Source organism: Conger conger, chromosome 18, assembly GCF_963514075.1.
Source record: "Conger conger chromosome 18, fConCon1.1, whole genome shotgun sequence".
Taxonomy (NCBI): Eukaryota; Metazoa; Chordata; class Actinopteri; order Anguilliformes; family Congridae; genus Conger; species Conger conger.
The window spans coordinates 12,777,427-12,798,084 of NC_083777.1; the positions used below are offsets into that span (position 1 = coordinate 12,777,427).

Genomic DNA, 20,658 nt, shown 5'->3' on the forward strand with positions numbered 1-20,658 from the left:
GGGATATCTTAACCATTACTACATAAAGCTCCGGAAGTATGATCTTCACATTATAAACAAAATCCATAAGATTAATACACTTAAATTGTCACCGGGTGGGCAATAACCACTATTCTGAGTATAGATGCTTGTTTCACTGAAATTGCATGTCTGTTCTACACTTTGTCCATGTACTGTATCACACACTGAACACAATATTAGTTTGTGTTCAGGTTATCCTCCCTTTTAAGAATCAGAAACATCCCAATCCACTATGTGTCTGATTTCATTTGGAATTGCAGCGTAGTTAACTAAGTTAGCTGTTTCTACACAGCTGTGATTCAGTTGATTTTTAAGTAACATTATTTTGTTCCGCCGCTGAGTGGCAACCCGGAAGTATTTTCGCGACCTCTGTTTACAAAAATAAACATTCTGATTTGTCCTATAGGAAATATCGTGAAGCATTCTCCTCCTCGTTGGACAGAACACCCCTCCAACTGACCTTTCAGTCATTTTGTAATGTACTGTAGCTTAAGTTGTTGACAGTTCTATATAGAGCACCCCACCTGTAAAGGGTGTAACTTTTGTGGTTATAGACTTAGGATAGAGCTCAATTAATTTCGAGAACTGATGCCATCATTTACGCAAATGGAGAGAAATCATGATACGGGGATAATGACGAACAATTATGTGAAAATCTGAAATTGTTCATGGTTTAAATGATGGTAGAGAAAGTCTTTAAGTTATGTCCATAGCCATATAATGGCATGTTCAATTTTGAAAATAGACTATTTTGGAACGAGATGTAAAGAAAGAAGGACCCCCCCCCCCACCCACACCCCCCCCGTTTGGTTTAAGTAGAGATGATTCAGCCATCTTGCAGTTTCCTAGCAAATTGGAATCTTGGCAGAGGCACACCCGTCTCTTCTAATAATAATGCGTGTATAAAAAAACTACTTCTTTCACTATCGAAGCATATGGATGGACTGATATATGGTTTCTCTTGCTATTTACAGGGGGATTCAATGAGAACCAATATCCAACTGGATTTTGGGGATGGGAACACTGTTTCATATTCAAACCTCAGCTGGACAGTGGATGGAATCAAGCACATGTACAGATCTGCGGGGATATTTCGAGTGACTGCACTTGCATTGAACAGCCTTGGGGTTGACAGTAACACCCTCTACTTACACATCACAAGTACGTGAATACAAGGTTGTATTCAAAATTAGTGATTGGCATGGGTTTGTTTGAATACAGGTGTAGTTCAGGGCCTGTATTCATTAAGCATTCACTGAGAAGCAGTGGTTCAATGTCAATGCTTTTCAGCATTCCTATACAGATTATTTATGAATACAGTATGTCAATGTCAATGCCGTGGAAAAACCATATAGCATGAGAAACTATAGTACACAAAAATATATCCTATTATTATAACTATCCAGTTTATGGAGTGAAGGTATATTGACCGCATGCTAAACTGTTAAACCATTGGTTTGTTCAAATGTAAAGATGGTTATGTGGATTGATATTAGTATATCAGTCCTGATAGAAAAAAGACATTAATCACAAATATGATTTTTTTCTGATATAATACGATTGTCTTAGATGACAAAAACATGCTGCTGTGAAAATATTACATTACATTGAAATATATATATATTTTAAATATTTAAATATTATTTATTAATTTTTTTCATCTACATAGAAGAACAGGATTCATCATAGTAGAATACATGATTATTGCGATTAACACCAGAGACTCATGGCCTCTACAGGGGACAGCAGGTCTTAGAGGTTACAATAGACGATATTTAAATTAAAATGATCAAAAAGAAAAATGGCCATGAATGCAGATTTGCCTTTGATTCCTTTCCAGCATGGGATATTGAATAAACATTTAGACTGCACACAGCTGAGCATTTAAAACATAGCAGGAATGAAACACCCAGGCAGGGTGTGAGTTATAGTAATGCTGCTCGAGTGGGATTAAAGACATTATGTGGCTGTTAGTGGGCTTTGCTGCTTTGTGTCTAAATGGCTGTTGTTATTCAGGTCCCGCAGAGCGCATCCACCTCTCTGCGCCCTTCGTTGCCATAAAGAACACGGAAGTCAATCTCACTGCCATGGTCTGGCCCAGCCAACCCAGAACATCGCCTTTCTTCTGGTGGTTTGGAAACAGCACGGAGGTTATTCCCCATCCCTGTCTTACCTTTCCTGTTGGATGTGAACTGGACCTGGGTCAAATACGTGATTGTTTTGGATTCAGATACTTTTCTTTGCTTGCTTGATCTAACCTGGTGCTATTGAGCCAACCAAGAGGACCAGAAGGCGGGGTTTGCAGTTTTTGAGAGTATTTCAGAGGTTCCAAAACACCAGACAAGCTCAGTAAAGTGTAGACAGTGTATTTGAATCCAAAACAGTTACGAATTTGCCCCCGGTCAGATGTGAACAAACTTATGTCTGCCTTGTTTTTAATTTAAATATATGGTTTTGTAGTAATAATCAGGGTTTGATGGGAAATTGTTATTCTGTTTTCTATATCCAGCCAATAATAACCTTGGAAGGAAGCATCCCTTATACTTTTGTTAATGAGGGAATTAACACTGTCACGGTCCAGGTGTCTTCTGGGAATACCATACTGCAAGACACAAAGCACATAGCCGTTCAAGGTAATCTTTTCATATGTCCACTTTTTGGGCTAAGCCTTTCTTTCTTTACAAAGTTTTTTTCCCTTCGGTTTAATCAATGTATTACTAAATAATGCTGCACACTGATGATTCATTACAAATGAGAAGATACTTTGATATCAGAGTGGAGTCCATAAGACTTTGAAAAAATAAAACCCGCTTTCCCATCTTTCCACAGAATTCTTCAAATCACTTCTTTTATCTTTCTCCCCTAATCTGGATGACTATAACCCAGACATCCCTGAGTGGAGACTGGATGTCAGTGTTGTGATCAAGAAGGCCTTGTTAAAAGTATGTATGGCTCCATCTTGACATCTGTATTACCACTTTTCATTTGAATTTCGATTTATATTCATTATTGTCCAGGACAGTGGTTCCCAAAATCAGTCCAGGAGTACCCCTGTGTATGCTGGTTTTTGTTTCAACCAAATCATTTTAACAAGCTTTGAATTAGCTTTGCAATTGCATCAAGAACAAAATGTCCATGTTCATATTGTGCTTATTGCACCATCTTGTAAACAATTGCATAAGAAGTGGTGAAAAAGAGGTTAACTAATAGGCTCATAATTATGCAGTTGAACTTTTTTTTACTTAAATGTATCAACACAAAGCAGGTTTCCCTTGTTTTCATTTGCTTTGAATTATTAATTATCTTCCAAATGGTTAGCTTTGGTGGCCAGTTGTCAACACATTCACCAATTAGGAGCCTATTTATTCACTTCAGTCTTTAATTTGATCCGTTATTAATAATTAAGCATTTTCCACTTATTATGCAATGTATGCATTGTTTGCAATATAGCACGATAAGCACAATATGAACAAGGGAATTTTATTCTTTATGGTATGCATAGCTATCTGACAAAATGTGGTTTATGAGGGTAAGTAGTCCCTCTAAACTCAACGTGCCTAGTCAAGCGGAATTAACAGTTTGTTAAAAGTTGGTTGGAACGAAAAACCAGCATACATGGGGATACTCCAAGACCGAGTTTAGGAACCACTCGTCTCGGAAAAGGAAAGACTTGCAACTCAAGGTTTTTTTGAGGAACTTTAATTGTTTAAGGAAATATCCAGCTGTTTAAAGGGGAAAAGCGACACAACTTTCCCTTACTGGAGGTGGCTAATGGTTAAATAAAGTTTCAAGACATCCATCTATCCTATAACAGTTTCATTATCTGTAAGGTACATTTAAGGCATGCCTCGTTAAATATTAAACCTATTAAGGCATATCTGTTGGTTTTAGGAACTAACCATATTTATCATAAGAACATTATGATAACGTTCAATTACCTTGAAGCTATTTTTAAATTGTTCAATATGACAATCTCTTCCATCACGCATTATTGATGTACCATTGCAGTTGAAAAAGCCACCACACACACACGCATGGCATTCAAATTTAATTTAGCTCCCCACAGGTAAGGACAAGGTCACAAGAAGTCACCAACCCTGGTTGTTAAGAGTCGCACAGTCTGTTCGTTTTTGTTTTAGCATAAAAAATCCATTTGTATTAATTCATTAAGACCCAAGGAAGCAGGTGAGGTGGGTTGATTAGCTAATTAACACAGCTGATTACAGATAAGTGCTGAGAAACTAGAACAGACAGAACTCCTTGTGACTCCTGGATGAGCCATTGTTGACCCTGCTGTATGTATTTGATTACACCAAAAGCACTTAAGTCTTTTAAGCTTAATATTCACAGGGTGAATCATGATCCCGAGGTGCTTTCCCAATGCAGGAGTGTCATTTATCTGTAGTAATAATCACCTCAATATGAAAGTCCTCCCCTGATTTCTGGTACACATTACTCCGTAAAACAGTGTCCTGGATAACTGATATTCATGTCATTTTCATAGGGAAATCAAGTCATTATTTCACACTGGAAATTAATTAAATAAAAGTTATTAAGGGAAAGGGCAGATGAGACTGTGGAACATTCTGGAACAAGGCTGCTTGAATGTGCAGATACTCATATATTGAGATCCATAAGTCAACACTGATGCATGAAATGGTGCTCCAGGACAGAATCTGGCACACTTGACATAGCTTACCAACTAACAAATGAATGATTTTAAGAGTTCAGATATGAGTGTTTGAGCCCTGCGATGAAATGACGGCTTGCCCTGGGGGTATCTCTGCCTCTTGGCCAATGCATGCTGGAATAGGCTCCACTCCCAACACCCCCACTCCCACAAGGAGATAAGCGGACAGATGGATGGACGGTTGGGTGGACGGACGGATGGATGGATGGACGGATATTCATTGTGTGGATGTGTGATTCCTTCCCTACGAGGTTCATGTGGGGTGGTGGCCCAGTGTGGTTCTGCTCTGGGCCACTGGGAGGCTGAGCATTGGTTTCTCTGAGCTTAATTACCCCTGATGGGTTTCAGTTGTGTGGGATCTATATTAAGTTCCCTGTTTGCTTGGCTCACTGCAGACGCACTGCTGAGCTTGAGGTAGCATGCTGGTGTGTAGGGGCGGCTGAATCGGCAGAAGTTACCGTGTCGATCCTATCTGCGATATTTGGTCACCGTTTAGTTGGTTCTCTTAAAAATTCTTAGCTCTGTGGAAGGTTGTTTCGTCTCTTTTGTTTCATCAGACTCACTTTACTGCATGTCATTTTCCTGAACTCCCTGCGTGGTTTCCCTTTCTGGCTTTCTGTTTTGTCCTTCTATTAGATATGCCATGGTGCTGTTTCCTTAGTTATTTTTATAGACCACTGAGGGGACCGCTTATTTTGCTTTTTCTTCTATTTGTGTTTTCCCTCTCCCTTTCTATTGCTTGGTGATTTTAGTGGTTATCCCTCTGGGTTAAGTTGTGGATGCCCTCGGTCCATTTGCTGTGTCCTTATCCCTCACTCCCCTGACCGTTCACATCTACTACTGTACAGTATGTCCTTGGAGTTATGTTGTGCTGTGACTCAAATGTCCCTATCCAATGTAAAATCGTACCCAGGGAGCCCAATTTAATGATAATGTAGTATGCACTAAAGTCTTTATAACACTCCATTCCATTTCCGTGTGCTACATTATAGCAGTGTTGACCTTTTATTTGAAATGGATTACTGATTGAACTGCAGGTGTAGCTTTGCCTGTCTAATCTGCAGCATTAGGATTTGTATCATAGTAAGTGGATGCACTGCCGGGGGAAAGTAGTTTTCCGTCTGACAGCCAATGCGGAATACGATTCTATACAATGGAAATAGAGTAGATTTGTTGAAAGAAAGCTGTGGAAAGACACTATCTTTCATGTCATGAATGAACAAATTGTATGCATGAAATTGGAGCAGTTTTTCAATCCGCTTAAAAGCGATAAAGATGAACCGTAGACGTATTGTTCGATTCCTGGAATATAAAATAATTCAACATGTTTCAAGGACAAAATTGTACTCTTCATAAAGCAACACATTTTCTGTTTAAAATTTGACATGCAGAGCTACAACTGTAACTCCCCAAACCTCATCCCTTAGTGTATCCAGTGTGACTATGTAAGTAGGGTAGTTAAGCCTCTTTTATAGTTGTCATCTCTTTATTTCATCATGATGTTAATACTGATGTTGTGGAACATCAGACAGTGATTGAATTTTGTCTGATCCACATAGGAAATCATACTTACCGAGTATATAAATGGTTAATTATTGTAGGGGGTGTGCGTAAAAGTAGGGATCTGAGTTTTACTTTTGATGCCAATGCCAAATGGAACATTTCTTTCGACAGGTTTGTGATTTTCCTGAAGAGCAGCTTCTGGTGGCTGTGTTTCCTGGGATACCAACTGCTGCTGAGCTTTTTCTGCTACCACACAAAAACCAATCAGAAGGCAGGACAACTTGGGAAGAGGATCTGGTGCATGTAAGCAGCACTTCTAACAATCTGACACTTTTTTTTTTTCTTTAGCATTGAGGCTTCAAATTATGCAGAAAGAAATTAGAGACAAGATGGTGACAAGCTGTTAACAAAATGGTCTAATAGCATTTGTGTTATTCCACATGTTAAAATACATTGAATAATTTGTTCTTATCCTACAGCTTAATTGTATTCTTCTTAAATATTAAACTGAAGTTATCTTCACCTTGAAGTGATTTGAAGATCAAATTTGAGTTCAATCACTTTCAGGAAACCTGTTGAGATTTTTATGTGCAGTATACTGTCATGTTTCCATACCTAAATCTTTCCATTTTCTACAGATTTCAGAAATCCTTGTCACTGCCCTGAGCCAGAACCTGGTTGAGTTTGAGCTGAAACCGGGTGCTCGAGTTATTGTTTATATCACACAGTTAACCTTGGGTAAGGCACACATTCTTCATACTGGCTTCTGTATTCAGTTTTGAAAAAATATTATTTACATTAAAACTGTTTACAAACCGTTGATTCGGAAGCATGACCTATTATAAATAATGTGTGGCACTACCGACTAGTTCAGCCAACCACATCAAGGCCATATAAGTCCTTTGAGGGATGGGCCCCAGTTGGCTGGGTTTCAGTTGGCTGGAGATCCCACACCCCAAGACCCAGCAGGAATTGTGAGTCTCGGCTGGGATTTCTCCGACTGCAGGAGTTTTCATTCACCATCATGAACTGGGCAATCTATTCTCCCAACGTGCTTTAAATGGTTGGCCACAGCTCAACACAGTTCAAGGCACTTGGCTGTAGATCAAATCTCTCATCGTTGTACACTGTGCCTACTTCTTTTGCTTTGACTACACACCCACAGCCAAAAAGGCCCAAATATGACTATTTGATAGTGAAATCTATGATTTCCGCGGTTTTGGTGGATTTAGCTGCCGCCCATCGTAAAAGGTCTATTCTACACCTCAGTTCCCACCGTTCCCTGCGACATACAGCCTTCTCACACGTTTTCCTTCTTCTGGTTGTCGGTGTGGCTTCCTTTATTTGGTCACTTTACGACTTACTGCAAACAAAGACAACTGTGCTGAAACTCCTGCTCCTCTTGTGTTTATGCCGCTCAAACTCTCCTGCGTTACTGCCACAAGTGCCCTTCACACAAACTACACATCTCCACATTAGCAACACTCGTTTCTTCCCAATTAAACAAGGCAAATGATCTCAATGGTCAATGCTAGAGAAATTGCATGGGGAATATATTTTGAATGTGGTATTTGTTCATATGAAAAAGTGATTGCTACATTTCATTTGGTGTATTGTCTTTTTTGCTTCATATAGAATGAAGAGATTCTGTATTTGGCTGATATCAGTGTACACTGGCAATGTAACATTCCTGGAGTAGTATGTGCATACTGCACTTTGCATTGCCTACCAAACAGAAGTCCAGCATTTAACTGGGGTGGCACCCCTTGTGATATCGACAACGGATAGAAAAAAGCTTTTATGGTGGAAAGCCTTTAAGATGTTCGGGAAAGGTCGCAAGCTTCTACAGGCGGAACCACTGCAGTGTAAAAATGAAACAAGGGACGGACAATGATAAACCACAATGGCAATTATCCTAGAAAGAAAAAAGATTATCCTCAGGAATAGGAAGGCACCCTATCGTGTGAATGTTCCATGGAAGAATCACGCTTTGCAAGCCCATTTCAATAAATATAATTATAGTAATTGTTCTGAATCATTTTAATGATGTGAAATGTCACTGTTCTTTGTATTCTTTTTATTCTTCTCCTTAAAAACACCTTTTCTTCTTCTGGTTGGTCTAGTGCGGCCAGTGCTGGCTGATTGGACATCTGACCCATAGGGCAGCACACCATTGGCTTTGGCAGGGCATGAGGGCATTGTTTGATTGGCTGTACAGTTTCACGGTTGAGTTGGATTAAACATGGTTTGGGTGCGCCAAAGTGGATGCTCTGGTCGGCTGGGTCGTCAGCCTACAGCAAAGATCTGCGAGAGGTACTCTGCAGACAGAACGGACCAGTTCAGCTGGTGGACATATAGTGGAAGCCGAGAAGGAGAGAGTGTGTGTCTCTAAACACCCACAAACCTTCGGAGAATAGTTTTACAATAAAATATACTAGATAGGAATCGTATTTTTTAAATCACTAATGGCACCCAAGAAGCAACACAACCAGAATACAGAAGAGTGCAGGAGCTAATCTTTTTGCTCTTATATGGCCTTATTTCCCTTATTTCTGGCATGTATCATTAATGCATCAGTAGTTAATATACAGGTGTTTGCAGCTCCAAATCAGTGCTGCATCTCTGAATTTAGATTCCACCCGTGGCCTTAACACTTCTGAATTACCAAGTGTAATTCGACATTCACGACATGAGTAACCTTCAACAGCATTCACATTTTAAAATGCTGAATCAGCAGAACGGTTCTCATTTTTAATGTTTTTTTTTTTTTTTAGTGGACCTTGGTGGGCTATAGGGTGAGCAATGCTGCTGGAAAGAACGGTACAATAACGACTTGGAGGGATACAAAAAAAATGCTTATATGACCATTTTATACTGCACCCAGAAACAACTGGAAACTTCCACAGTATACCTCATTCAGAGTGAGTTAGGTTCACAACCTTGAACTGCTATTCTGACCAGTCCCACTCTGTGGCACACAAAAACCCAGTTTAGTCACCAGGCCTAGGTCAAATATGTAGTTGTTTTGGATTCGAATACGTTTCGGTGCTCGATTTGATTTAGAACAACACCAGAAGGCGAGGCTTTTTGAGAGTATTTCATAGCTTCCATTACACCAGACAAACTCAGTAAAGTGTAGAGAAGTATTTAATTCCAAAACAATGCCCCCCCAGTACCTAGAAGTAGATCCAAACAGCAGGTGGCAGCTGGGATGGTGGAGGGTGAGCAGCAATATTGCAGTAGCAAGTAAAGCAGTGGCGGCAATGACCAGCCCTGGGGATGTCTGACTGTTGATATCAGAAGGCGCTCCATTAGTGTTGTGTAGGTATGGGGTAGTGTTGCGTGTATGTGATTGCTTGATTATGGAAGTTCAGTCTGAAAACGTTTTGCGACGGTTTCTGTGTTGTATGATATGTTTGCTCCCAAAGGTGTGTAACGTTTTACAACAGGCTTTGAGGTATGTTTGCTCCCGTTTGGTGGGTGTGTCGGGGGTGTATCCCGAAACAATAATGACGTAGGCCTACGCTTTAAAGGCTGGAGAACGCCTTCTCAGACGCCATAGGAGCAAATCGTTCTATGTCAATCAGTCCACCCACAGTTTGTATCAGGATGTTCAGCACGCCACCGTGTCTGTTTAAATAAAGGTAATAAAGGTTTTGGTATGTTTTGTCGGGGCTGAACATGGCCCTGTATGTGATCGCTGGTGAAGTTGGTCGGGTTCCCTAACTGAACTTGCTCTGGCACATACCATTTATTCAACCCAGGTCCGTTACATATTTTTGGTTAATATTCGTAAGGAGCTGTGATTATTTTACCTTGACTGGGATGGACCATTCAAGTTCACAGTATTAATCTTGCAATACCTCACACTGCCAGAAACCAAATTAAACCTGGAGATAAATCCTGATATCTTCAAAAAAGAAAAAAAAAGTCCTGCTAGCTTCATTTGAGCCCCTGAACTGAATGTGTTGCAGTATAATTGAGATTCTTATGACACAAGCCATTTTTAACAGTGCAAACAGATTGCGTTTTGGCTGGGGAAAGGCACTCCAATAAATATATTCCTTTCAGGAAACAAAGCATGCCATTAGATATACAATTGTGTGCGTAAATTATGCATAAAAACATTTAAATGTCAGTATTTTCTCAGTTTTATTGTGTTGTGAATGTCAAACCAATTGTCGCTAATGGTTTAGTGCAAAATAAAATCTTACAGCAAGATTAATTTTTACCCTTTATTACTTGTACTTCACATAGTGTACTTAACCTTTTTTTTTTTACAAGCCCATTAAAGGATAGCATAAATATGTCCTTGCCTGGAACTCCATCCACAAGTTTGAAAAGGTCTAAAAAAGCAGCAAAATGACTGCTGTTTATGTGTATACTTAATTTATATGTCATCATTAATAGCAAGCTTCTGGGGTTTTAGAGCTATGTTTTAGAGAAAAGGTTAACACATGTCCTACATAGCAAAATACTCTGCTCATTGTTCGTTCATTCATTTTGTGGGGAGGGTGGAGGGCAGGGGGCTAAGTAGGAGGGCTAACAGTAATTGGTATGTATGGGGTAGTGTTGCGTGGGGCAACATGGCTCAGGCAGTAAGAGCAGTCGTCTGGCAGTCGGAGGGTTGCCGGTTCGATCCCCCGCCCGGGCTGTGTCGAAGTGTCCCTGAGCATGACACCTAACCCCCAAATGTCGGCGCCTGGTTGGCGCCTTGCATGGCAGCCAATCGCCGTGAGTGTGTGTATGAATGGGTGAATGAGAAGCATCAATTGTACAGCACTTTGTATAAAGGCGCTATATAAATGCCAACCATTTACCATTTGGTCAAATGCACTCTTTAATTTAAACTGTGTGAGGCCCCGTCTCTAAAATGGCCGCCGTGTTGCTTCCTCTGCAGCTCCCCTGGTGGACTCCAGCTCCAGGCAGAGCAGCTCAGCTATGCTCATGCTTTTATCTGTGGTGGCGCTGGGTTTAGTCGTCTTCTTACTTTACAAGTTTAAAAGGTATGTTCCCTGCGATTCCCACATTCAGCTTATCCCAGTGTTCATTTGTAGTCAGCAGTCACTGCAATTTCACCTCCATGTTGTCCCCTTTTTAGCAATCTGCCCGTTGTCCTGTGTTCTTGCATCAGTGCTTCTGGGACACTAGCCTTTGGACAAGTGATTATTTTCTATACTACTAGGCATATGGTGTTGTATAAAAGATCGAGTGCCGTTCAATTTCCCTCTGATGCTCAGACCTCAGAACAAATGCGTAATTGTTTTGGATTCCATGACTTTTCTATGCTTTACTCAGCTTGTCTGGTCTATTGGAATCTATGAAATACTCTCAAAAAGCGCAAACCCCAAGTTCATTCCATTCGCTTATTTTTCACTTTTCTTCTTCTTTTTTTCTTTTCTTTTCCTTGCTCCTGACCCTGAAATCGATCGACATCTGCCAACTTTAAGGACATTCCAAGACTTTCAATGTTCCTTCTAGGAGCTAGAAGTAGAAGTTAGGAACTCACAAAATGTCCTTGAAACATGAGCGCATCCTTTGCAGAAGTATTTTTTTTTGGAAAGTGTGACTTCTAAATGATCGACCTGTGGATCCACCTCTTGCCATCCTCCACGTCTGTGACTGACGTGGCTTTCAAAGGACTTCACCGTTTCTCAATTTTGTCATCTTGCCTATTTTTCTAGCCTAGGAGTAGGGAAGGGAACAAGAAAAGAGGAGAAAAAACAAAGTGATTGGAAAGAGCACAGAAAACTATTTGAATCCTCAACAATCATGCATTTCACCCAGGTCTGCCGACAATAGTCACCTGTGACCTGTAGACAGCAGCTAAATAATTTAGGGGTGATTATGCACTGTTAATCCCAGACACCCAGACCCACCCTACTCAGGATTAAACACCCTACCCTGGCTGGCAGGATATAGCAAGTCCAGCCTCAGTGTTATATTTCTGCGTCCAATAAAATATGAACACTCAATCCACGCCGTGCTGAAGCCTGTTAATATTCCCCCCACAACTGAGACAAATGTGAAAATGGTATTTCTTGTTTATTATGCATAACTGCGTCTGTACCTCTGCGCTTTGGGGAAGGGAATCATTGATAATGTCCTGATGGCTGAGGATGTCCCTCTTCATGGATTTATATCGTTGCATATTACACAGGGAATATCGTTGATGACATGATAAAGGTATCAGATACCCAGTAATCTGACAGGAGGGGCAGAAATACCAATATTATATTTCGTATTTCAGGTTATGTAATTATCTGAAAAAAAATGAAGTTGCATTTAATTATGAAGAGAACACTTCTAAAGTTACTTTCGCTATGAATAATATCTCCAACAGAGTTTGGACAAAGAAATTCAAAGAACCATAATATTTGTAAAGATTCTTGCTCAGATTGCCAAGCACTAGTGGCAAATACTTAATGAACTAACAAGCATTATTTTAATAGGTAATTTTTAATTTATTTTATCAGAAGAGGCAGCACAATTATCACAGCCTAGGGCTGTATTTGCGAAATATGCAAAACATGTAATTTCTCTCCTTTGTGTATTTATTTGTTTAGAAAAATACCATGGATCAACATTTACGCAGAAGTAAACCACGAGAAAGAACAGGAGATGATTGGCTCTGTTAGCAAACGTGAGAACATACCCAAAATGCCCCTTAACGAGTTCTCAGCCTCCAAGGAGCACATGGAGAAGGAGCTGGAAGCCCGAATGAGAGGTGAGATGGAAGAGATGATTCTCCTTGGGTCACCGGGGCCTGTACAGCAACGACAGGCAGCGTTTAGAAACCTGACTCTGGGGAATACTGTCCAAACTGGGACACAGTTAGACCTATCCATGAAGTCTTCATACGGTATCTGTCTTTTTCCTACCAAAAGATGCAATTGGAATTTCATATTTTTATCAGTTTGTATTGGTCAACAGTGCCAACTATGGAGCTCATTAAATAAATAATTGGCACAGTCAAAGCAGACACACATGCTGCACTTGCAACCCCCCCCCCCAAAGGGCTAGAGCCTTATAGCCTAGAGGCTGTTATAGTGTGGGCTTACAGTAATCTGAATTGAGGTCATGACACTCTCTTGAAGCATTACGATGCTATAAGATAATAAAAAATAATATCCACTTTAAAAGTGCCACTGTTCTCTTGCTATGATGGGGATGTTTTGATAGCTTGCATTAAATGTGAATGTGGAGACCCTTATTATGACAGCTGTCCTAAGGTAGCTCAACGCTGGCAAATTCACATATCCATTCAAAATGATTATACCACTGTCAGAAGAATTAAAAGTTGTATGACATTAGCTTTTCGCATGGCTTGTCACAAGTTATGACGCATGTACGGCAGGGACCAATGCATGAATATAGTGTCAAATAGTGATACCAGAAAAAGAACAAATCTTGATTTTGAAAGTGACATTTGAGTTACAGAACACCCATTTACTCTATTTTTTGATGCATTCTGGGACAAAGTAACAAAGTCAACTGTCCACTGACAATACAATCATAATAGAGTTATTGAATAACATTCATAGTGGAATTATTCGTTTAGGGGAAAAATGCCAAGTTGTCATCTCAGAAGAAAGCTCTGAGGCTAAAGTAAACCCTTGTCTGTTTATTTCCTTTCTCCAGGGGGACTTGGGGTCGTCAGCGGATGTGAAAACCGAAGGGTAATTCCAAACTGCACTAGTGTTTAAAACCAAACTGCACTAGTGTTTAAAACCAAACTGCAACGTGCTGTAATTCTGCCTTTTTCTCTTCTTTTCTTTTTTTTTAAAACTTGGTATACATCAAAAAACAAGTCACGTATTTCGTAAGAACTCGTGTATACAGATTGCATGGGTTTTACAAGATCTGTAGGTTCTGCCTTGTTCTCCTTAACAAGGATTTTTAAAATGTATATAAATCTTTGACAAAGCATAAACCACAAAAATGGGATTGTGAACTCGTCTGTATTGATTTATTTTTTTACATTTATTTTTTAAGTATGAGATGGATGTCTGTTGAGATGGATACCAAAGGATAATTCAGTGCAGTGCTATTTATTTATTTATTTATTTATTTATTTATTTATTTATTCATTCATTTTTTGTTGCTGTTCCAGATAGCAAGTTTAAGTGACAATTCAGATTGTGCAGTTACATTGTTTTGACCCCTATGACAGTGGTCAATATCGTCAATGCAGGAAGAGACCGTGTATTCAGCCTCTGACCACTCTGTGACTATGGTTCAATTTTATTTTACACTTTAATTATGCATTCATTCTACTGACAACCATAGCAAGCTGTGATGAAATTATTAAATATACATTTCACACCATCCCAATATTTAATCAATTATGTTGGTATCCTTGTATTTATTCACATATAGCTTTAGATTTTGCTTAGATATGCCTTTGTGTTCATTGGCCTGTTTGTTTTGCTGTTAGAAATTTAATATTCTTTACTACAAACAGGAATACCAAGCTGTTAGGGTCCACTGGAGTGCACATTGCACTATCCTATGTATTTTCTAAGACACTTACAATGTAGAAATATGCCCTTCATAAGATTTCCTCATTCACCCCTGCCAACAGGCCATAAACACAAAGTGTGTCATAAAAATGTTCAAGGTGTTTGGTCAAAGGAATGGAATTTAGTCGTTATCAGCACCAATGCTAATGGATGTATTACTAGACTATCTTATCTGTCTTTACAATATTTTCTATGTTTCTCTGTAAATAAGCAGTCTCTTAACTTTCTACATTTATGTAACTATGAAGGACAAAATGGGCCTGTGTATACTGTATTTCAGATACCTTTTTGATCTTACGAGCCACGGATTCCATCCCTGTCACTGGGGCTGGATTCTTAACGCTGACAATATCCTGTATATATAAATGTTGTAAAGTCATCGATTTGTTCCATTTTTGTACATGCTCAAAAGGATAGCTTATTTGAATTGCGTTTTGCATATTCATTCCGTAGATTGATATTAAATCTCAAACCGATAAAGACTTCATTTGTTTGCCCCCTAATAAATTTATGCATTTTATTTATCAATCACACATTTACATGAGTAAATGAAACTCATTTTCTTTATTGCTGACACATTAATTTGTGCATTGGATATTAGGCGACTGCTCTGCCATGTATTTGCACATTAAAATATCATGTGCTATATCAGCAGTCTGGTAGCTTGGTAGCTTTACTTGCCATAGAAATGGTGCAGAATTATCCTATATTGAAGACTAGCCTTGCAATGAAAATATATTTCTACAGTAATGGCAAACAACTACTGTATATAATTTACAGCACAAAATGTTCAAATCATTAAGAATCCACTTGCATGCTTTTTAATTTAATTCATCTTCAAATTACTTCTGTAAAGAGAGTCATTTTGAAACTGTTTCAAATAAATGTATTTTTCTACATGCTGAAGTGTTTATCGTCAGTTTTGTTCAAGTAAATGTTGAAATACTGGCCTCATACTTATTGCTCCTTTTAAATTATATTTTCAATTCAAGTGTCATTCCAAGTGCATTATGCAAGTGTGTGCGTGCATGTATTTTTAAAATGATATTAAGTTCATTTCTGTAGTGTGTTCACGTGGCAAATTATGCTAGTTTCCAAAAACACCCCTTCTTGGTATAGGCACCGGAAATGACCAAAATCTTACTGGTGTTGACTGCGTGGTTGCGTGGCCAGGCCCCCATATATGTCATTATGTAATTTACATTCACGTTTTGGGACTGCTTTGTATTCAACAACAGGAGAAAAACTCATGCTAAGCTCTTAAAATTGACAAATGATCATTGCTATGAAAAAACCTGTTGTCCCCCTGTCATCATACAAGTCTTCAAAAGTATAATGGTTTGCAAAAAAGAAACTAGGAGTAGAGAATTATTATTATTATTATTATTAAAAAATATATATATATATATTTTTTACCTTACTAGCTAACTATGATAACGTTCTCTCCCCCAACCAAACTTTCAACCAATCGGAGTCTGGGTGGAGCTCTTTAACACCAATAAAAAGAGTCCGTGCACAAAACAATATGATTAACATAGAAATAGGATATGATAACTACATGTTATATTCAGGCGATTTCAAGTGACATTTACTTTTACTTTATCAAGTTACTTTGTCCTGCTGTAATGACCACAACCTCCAATTTTGTATAAATTACAAGAAAAAAAGGAGGACCTTTGTTTTTAATTACAAAAATTTATAGTGACATATACCTAACTAGCAAGTAATGTTTGTAGCAAAACTGAATGACGTGGCTGGCTGCCTAAATCTATCATAAAAAAATATTAGCTTGTGTATTTGTAAAAAGAACTGCATGTAGTGAGACGGATGCCTGGGGGGTTGGACCCAAAATGCACGACTCAGAAACAGAGGTGTAATAAAGTCCCATCAGGGCTTTATTCAGGGAATATCCAGTGAGCGTAGTCAAAAAACAGGCAATGTTCAAACACGTAAAATCCAGCCAAAACCAAAGTGCAGTACCGAGGGAGAAGGCAGTCTCGTAATCGGTACACCATGCAGGAGGTCCAGTAGCCAGGAAAGCTGTCAGCGGGGCAGAAGTACAGGCGGGCGGTAGGCAGGCTCAGGGTCAATGACAGCGCAAGAGTCAAGACCGAAGTCTGCTCCGTGGGGCAAAAGCACAAAAACAGCAGGCAAAGTCGTGGTACAGGTAGGCAATGGTCCACAAAACAGAAGTCAATAATCTTTGGTCAATAAGCAGGCTTGGATTGTAACGGGTAGACAATGGCTTGACAAAAACTCTCAAAAGTGCACTGACAAACAGGGGGCAACAATTTCGCAAAGACATGACATGAAACATGACAAGACAATGAAACGTAACAAGAAATAAAACATAAAAACGTGGCGAGACTAGACTAACAAAATACGTGACATGACAATAACATAACTAAGACAGTGACTATACATGAAACATGACGTGACAAACATGAAACGTGACATGTAGACTACATCGTAAATGAGGAGTAGAGTTAATTATGTTTATTATTAATGTATTCCATTATATATACAAAAACCAAAAACCATGCTCTTTAATGATAACATGACAATATTACAACAGTAACTACGTGGGGAAACCACCATGCTTTGTCACATCTATCTACTTTACATTGTTTTTGTGTTTAGTGATTCTGTTGAACTTGCTGTTGTCTTGGTATGAGTAGTAGTGTGCTCAGTAATTTCAGGAATATTAGATTTCCGAGTTTGTGTTTTTGGCTGAAATTCTAAGTGGTGATTTGTGCTATCATAGCACCACTGACTTTTCCCTGGTGGTGCTAAAGCACTAGTAGCAGCACCCATTCCGGTGCCGTTGCTTCTTGGTTTGACTCTTGCCATCACCACCTAATGGACATCAGTAATGCAACTCCTGACATGTCCACCAATATATTTACGAATGAGGTCCTTTTCATAATAGGCAGTTTGTAAGTGATCTTCTTTCTGTTTGGACACCCAGGAACTACCATTGAACTACCATCCCCTGAAAGTTTCAGGCAAATTTGCTGAGGTAAGTGGAGTGCACTTGAATTTATTGACATTAATTTGTTCAGGGGTATTCTTCAGGGATACATTCAGATACATCCAGATTATTCCTGAGCGGCAACAAATATGGTTGCTGTGAACTCTGCAAGGCATCACGACATGAAATAAAGCTCACGGTACATCCCAATTTTTGACCACAGAATCCATGTTCTCTAGAATGCAATGCCATTTCACATATGGCGGTGAGGCATTCAGGTCATGAGAGCTGAATTGTACTGAGATATAAATATTACACTTCCATAACTTCCTTGTGACAGGGAAAGAGCCATCTCTGATGCATGGGCAAAATGGCTCTACTAGTAGAGACCGGAGAAGTAGAATGAAGATGCAAAATCGTCTAGCCATGGTTCAGTATTTAAAGACATAACTGAATGAATGACTACATATACAAATAAATGAAACATGGATCATTGTTTAGAAGGCCAGTCATAACGACACTTGTTGATAAGCTCATGAAGGCTTCTCAGTGTAATAATGCATAAGCATTTTTTTTAATTAAAGCCTTACCATCCTTAACGTTAATTGTATCCCGGTCCTGTCATTTCAGAATTTTCTGCAAAACAACATTCGTCAAATACCTAAATTTAAACGCAAATTCATTCAAAATGTAATTAATTTACCCAGTTGGCCTGGATTCTGTTTTCTTACAGAACCATTATTGTGAATAAACAAACAAATACATAAGTCAGTAAGTAAAAAAAACAAATAAATACAAAAATGAATAAAATATGATCAATAGCCCATAGTCATTCCGCAGTTGCATTGTGAAACAATACCCATGATTATCATTTTCATTTCTGACAAATTTGTGATTGTGAAACATACATAAGTCAAACAAGGTGAGGAATATGAAGATCCGCAGAAAGACAAGACAGGAATGCACATCAGGTATATGATATTTGCCAAGCGCAGTGTCTTATCCATTCTGGCCCTTTAGGGCGAAAAGAAGTGGATGATTTATTAATCTAAACCTCACCTGAGTAGTAGATTGATCTTCTCTGAAGGCTCATAATGAGACTAGAGTGCTCCCCTCCCTCCTCTCAAAATCATTGCGCACAAATCAAAAAACATTGATGGGTTTTATGAAAACTTAATACACCACAACATTCCAGTGCATGCCCAAAATTACAGCGATTATAGCCAACTGTATTAATGCTGAAATGATTATTTTTTTCCTATGGTTCGAGTGTCTGAAAAGATTATATTTGCTGCACTTGATGAGAGACCTCTGTCATCAGTGACGGTTGCTGGATCATTCCGGAATTTGACCCGTGGGATTTCTCTGGTCGGCTTCCAAAGGTCCTCTATCGTTTAATAAGCTTCTTTTGTCTCCGGATTATTTTTTTTATTATTATTATTTATTTATTTTGCGTCAACGTGAAATGGATATCTGGGAAGGCAGCAGGGTTTAAACGAGGCCAATTTTTCTTCATTCACCAGGGAAATCCTGAAAGCAGGCTCTTTATACAGAGGGTCAGATTAATCTCTGCCCCTCTGTTTCCCTCCCGCCTAGGGAGCTTAACACTGTAGAGTGGAGAGATGTTAAACTCCAGAGGACACACACTGACCTTTGCCCAAATCGAGGAGGGCACTCGGTTCAACTGTTTAGTGCCTCATCCTCGGCTTTACGAAGAAAATTTAAGCAATCATGAACCATTTCCTATTTTTACGAAACCTTTCCATAGTTCCAGGAACCAGTGGTGATGTGCGACATGAAAAAGAAAACTAATTCCCCTCTGAATGACTTGAAACCTGCTGTAAGATTATAAATTAATTTGGAACGGTGTGTATTGAAGGCCACTGAGACATTTGTAGCAGAAAATCTGTATTCCCTGGACACGAACTTGTACACAAAGTTCATGAATATGATTTGCATATTGCACCTTGATCATAGAACCCAATTCTTATTTTTGTGAGTAGCCTGGTCCCTCTGCTCCCAGAAACAGGTGGTGTGACATTGTGAAGTGCATTAGAGACTGAAACATAATGAGAAATGCAACTAACCTGTACTGGGAGGATTTGGTGAAGAAACTATCCAAAACACATTTCCAAGGTTCTGACCACTTTAGAGATTTCCCAAGCCTACCTTCTCTTGTTTGTCTCAGAAACCACAGTCTCCCAATTGCCTCAAATTGATACTGATAATATAAGGAGGTAAAAAGCAAATCAAAAGCAACTAGTCGCATTGATATTTTACACAAGCTGCCATATTTCGTTTGGGGTGGGATTCTGTGTTACAGAAAAAAGGTGACAGCCTCTCTCCACTGCCCTGTAAGTGACCTCTTGTTCTAATGAAAACAAATTGGATTCAATTAAATGATCAAGGCATGCTTGTCTCAAACTGATTACTAATGCGAACAAGCCCCAACTAAAACTTAAGGGGCAAAACAATAGAACAAATCACACTGAAGAAAATCATGTTTGAAAACTTTAGCTGGTGAAAAAGTAGGAACAGCTGCTGCTTTGGCCAATGACAAGTTTGCAGCTTACTGAGAGGTGAACCAATGGAACATGGAGTCAGATCCTTCCATTCACCAAATGTATTAGTTCAAAAAACAAATTGTTCACAAATGCCACACAACCAGTTCTTTCCATGTTTGCTTTGGAGGTCCTACAGGTACTCTGGTTTCCTCCTGCACAAAAATATATGCATATCAGGTTAGGTATGCTCCTGCCATTGCCCTTGGGCAAGGAGTTGGTCCCCGGGCACTGCACTGTGGCTCTCCACTGCTCCTAAGTAGCTAGGATGGGTCAAATGCAAATTACTCCACAGTGCCATTAAAGTATAACTGCAGGGACAGCCTGTAGCCTCGTGGCTGGGACCTGGAAGGTTGGTGGTTCAAGCCGCAAATCGCTTTGGATAAAAGC

The 20,658-nt window shown here is 39.2% G+C and overlaps 1 protein-coding gene across 1 annotated transcript in view; it reads left to right on the top strand.

Moving 5' to 3' along the window:
- The window catches only part of LOC133118604 (VPS10 domain-containing receptor SorCS3-like), a 133,106-nt gene extending 117,522 nt beyond the window's left edge, over positions 1-15,584 (top strand). The window contains exons 19-27 of the mRNA XM_061228713.1: positions 996-1,182; positions 2,038-2,171; positions 2,531-2,654; positions 2,851-2,963; positions 6,386-6,517; positions 6,853-6,952; positions 11,115-11,220; positions 12,781-12,941; positions 13,856-15,584. Coding sequence (XP_061084697.1) covers positions 996-1,182; positions 2,038-2,171; positions 2,531-2,654; positions 2,851-2,963; positions 6,386-6,517; positions 6,853-6,952; positions 11,115-11,220; positions 12,781-12,941; positions 13,856-13,920 — 1,122 coding nt within the window. The 3' untranslated portion in view covers positions 13,921-15,584. The remainder of the gene's footprint in view (positions 1-995; positions 1,183-2,037; positions 2,172-2,530; positions 2,655-2,850; positions 2,964-6,385; positions 6,518-6,852; positions 6,953-11,114; positions 11,221-12,780; positions 12,942-13,855) is intronic.
- The last annotated feature ends 5,074 nt before the right edge of the window (positions 15,585-20,658 follow it).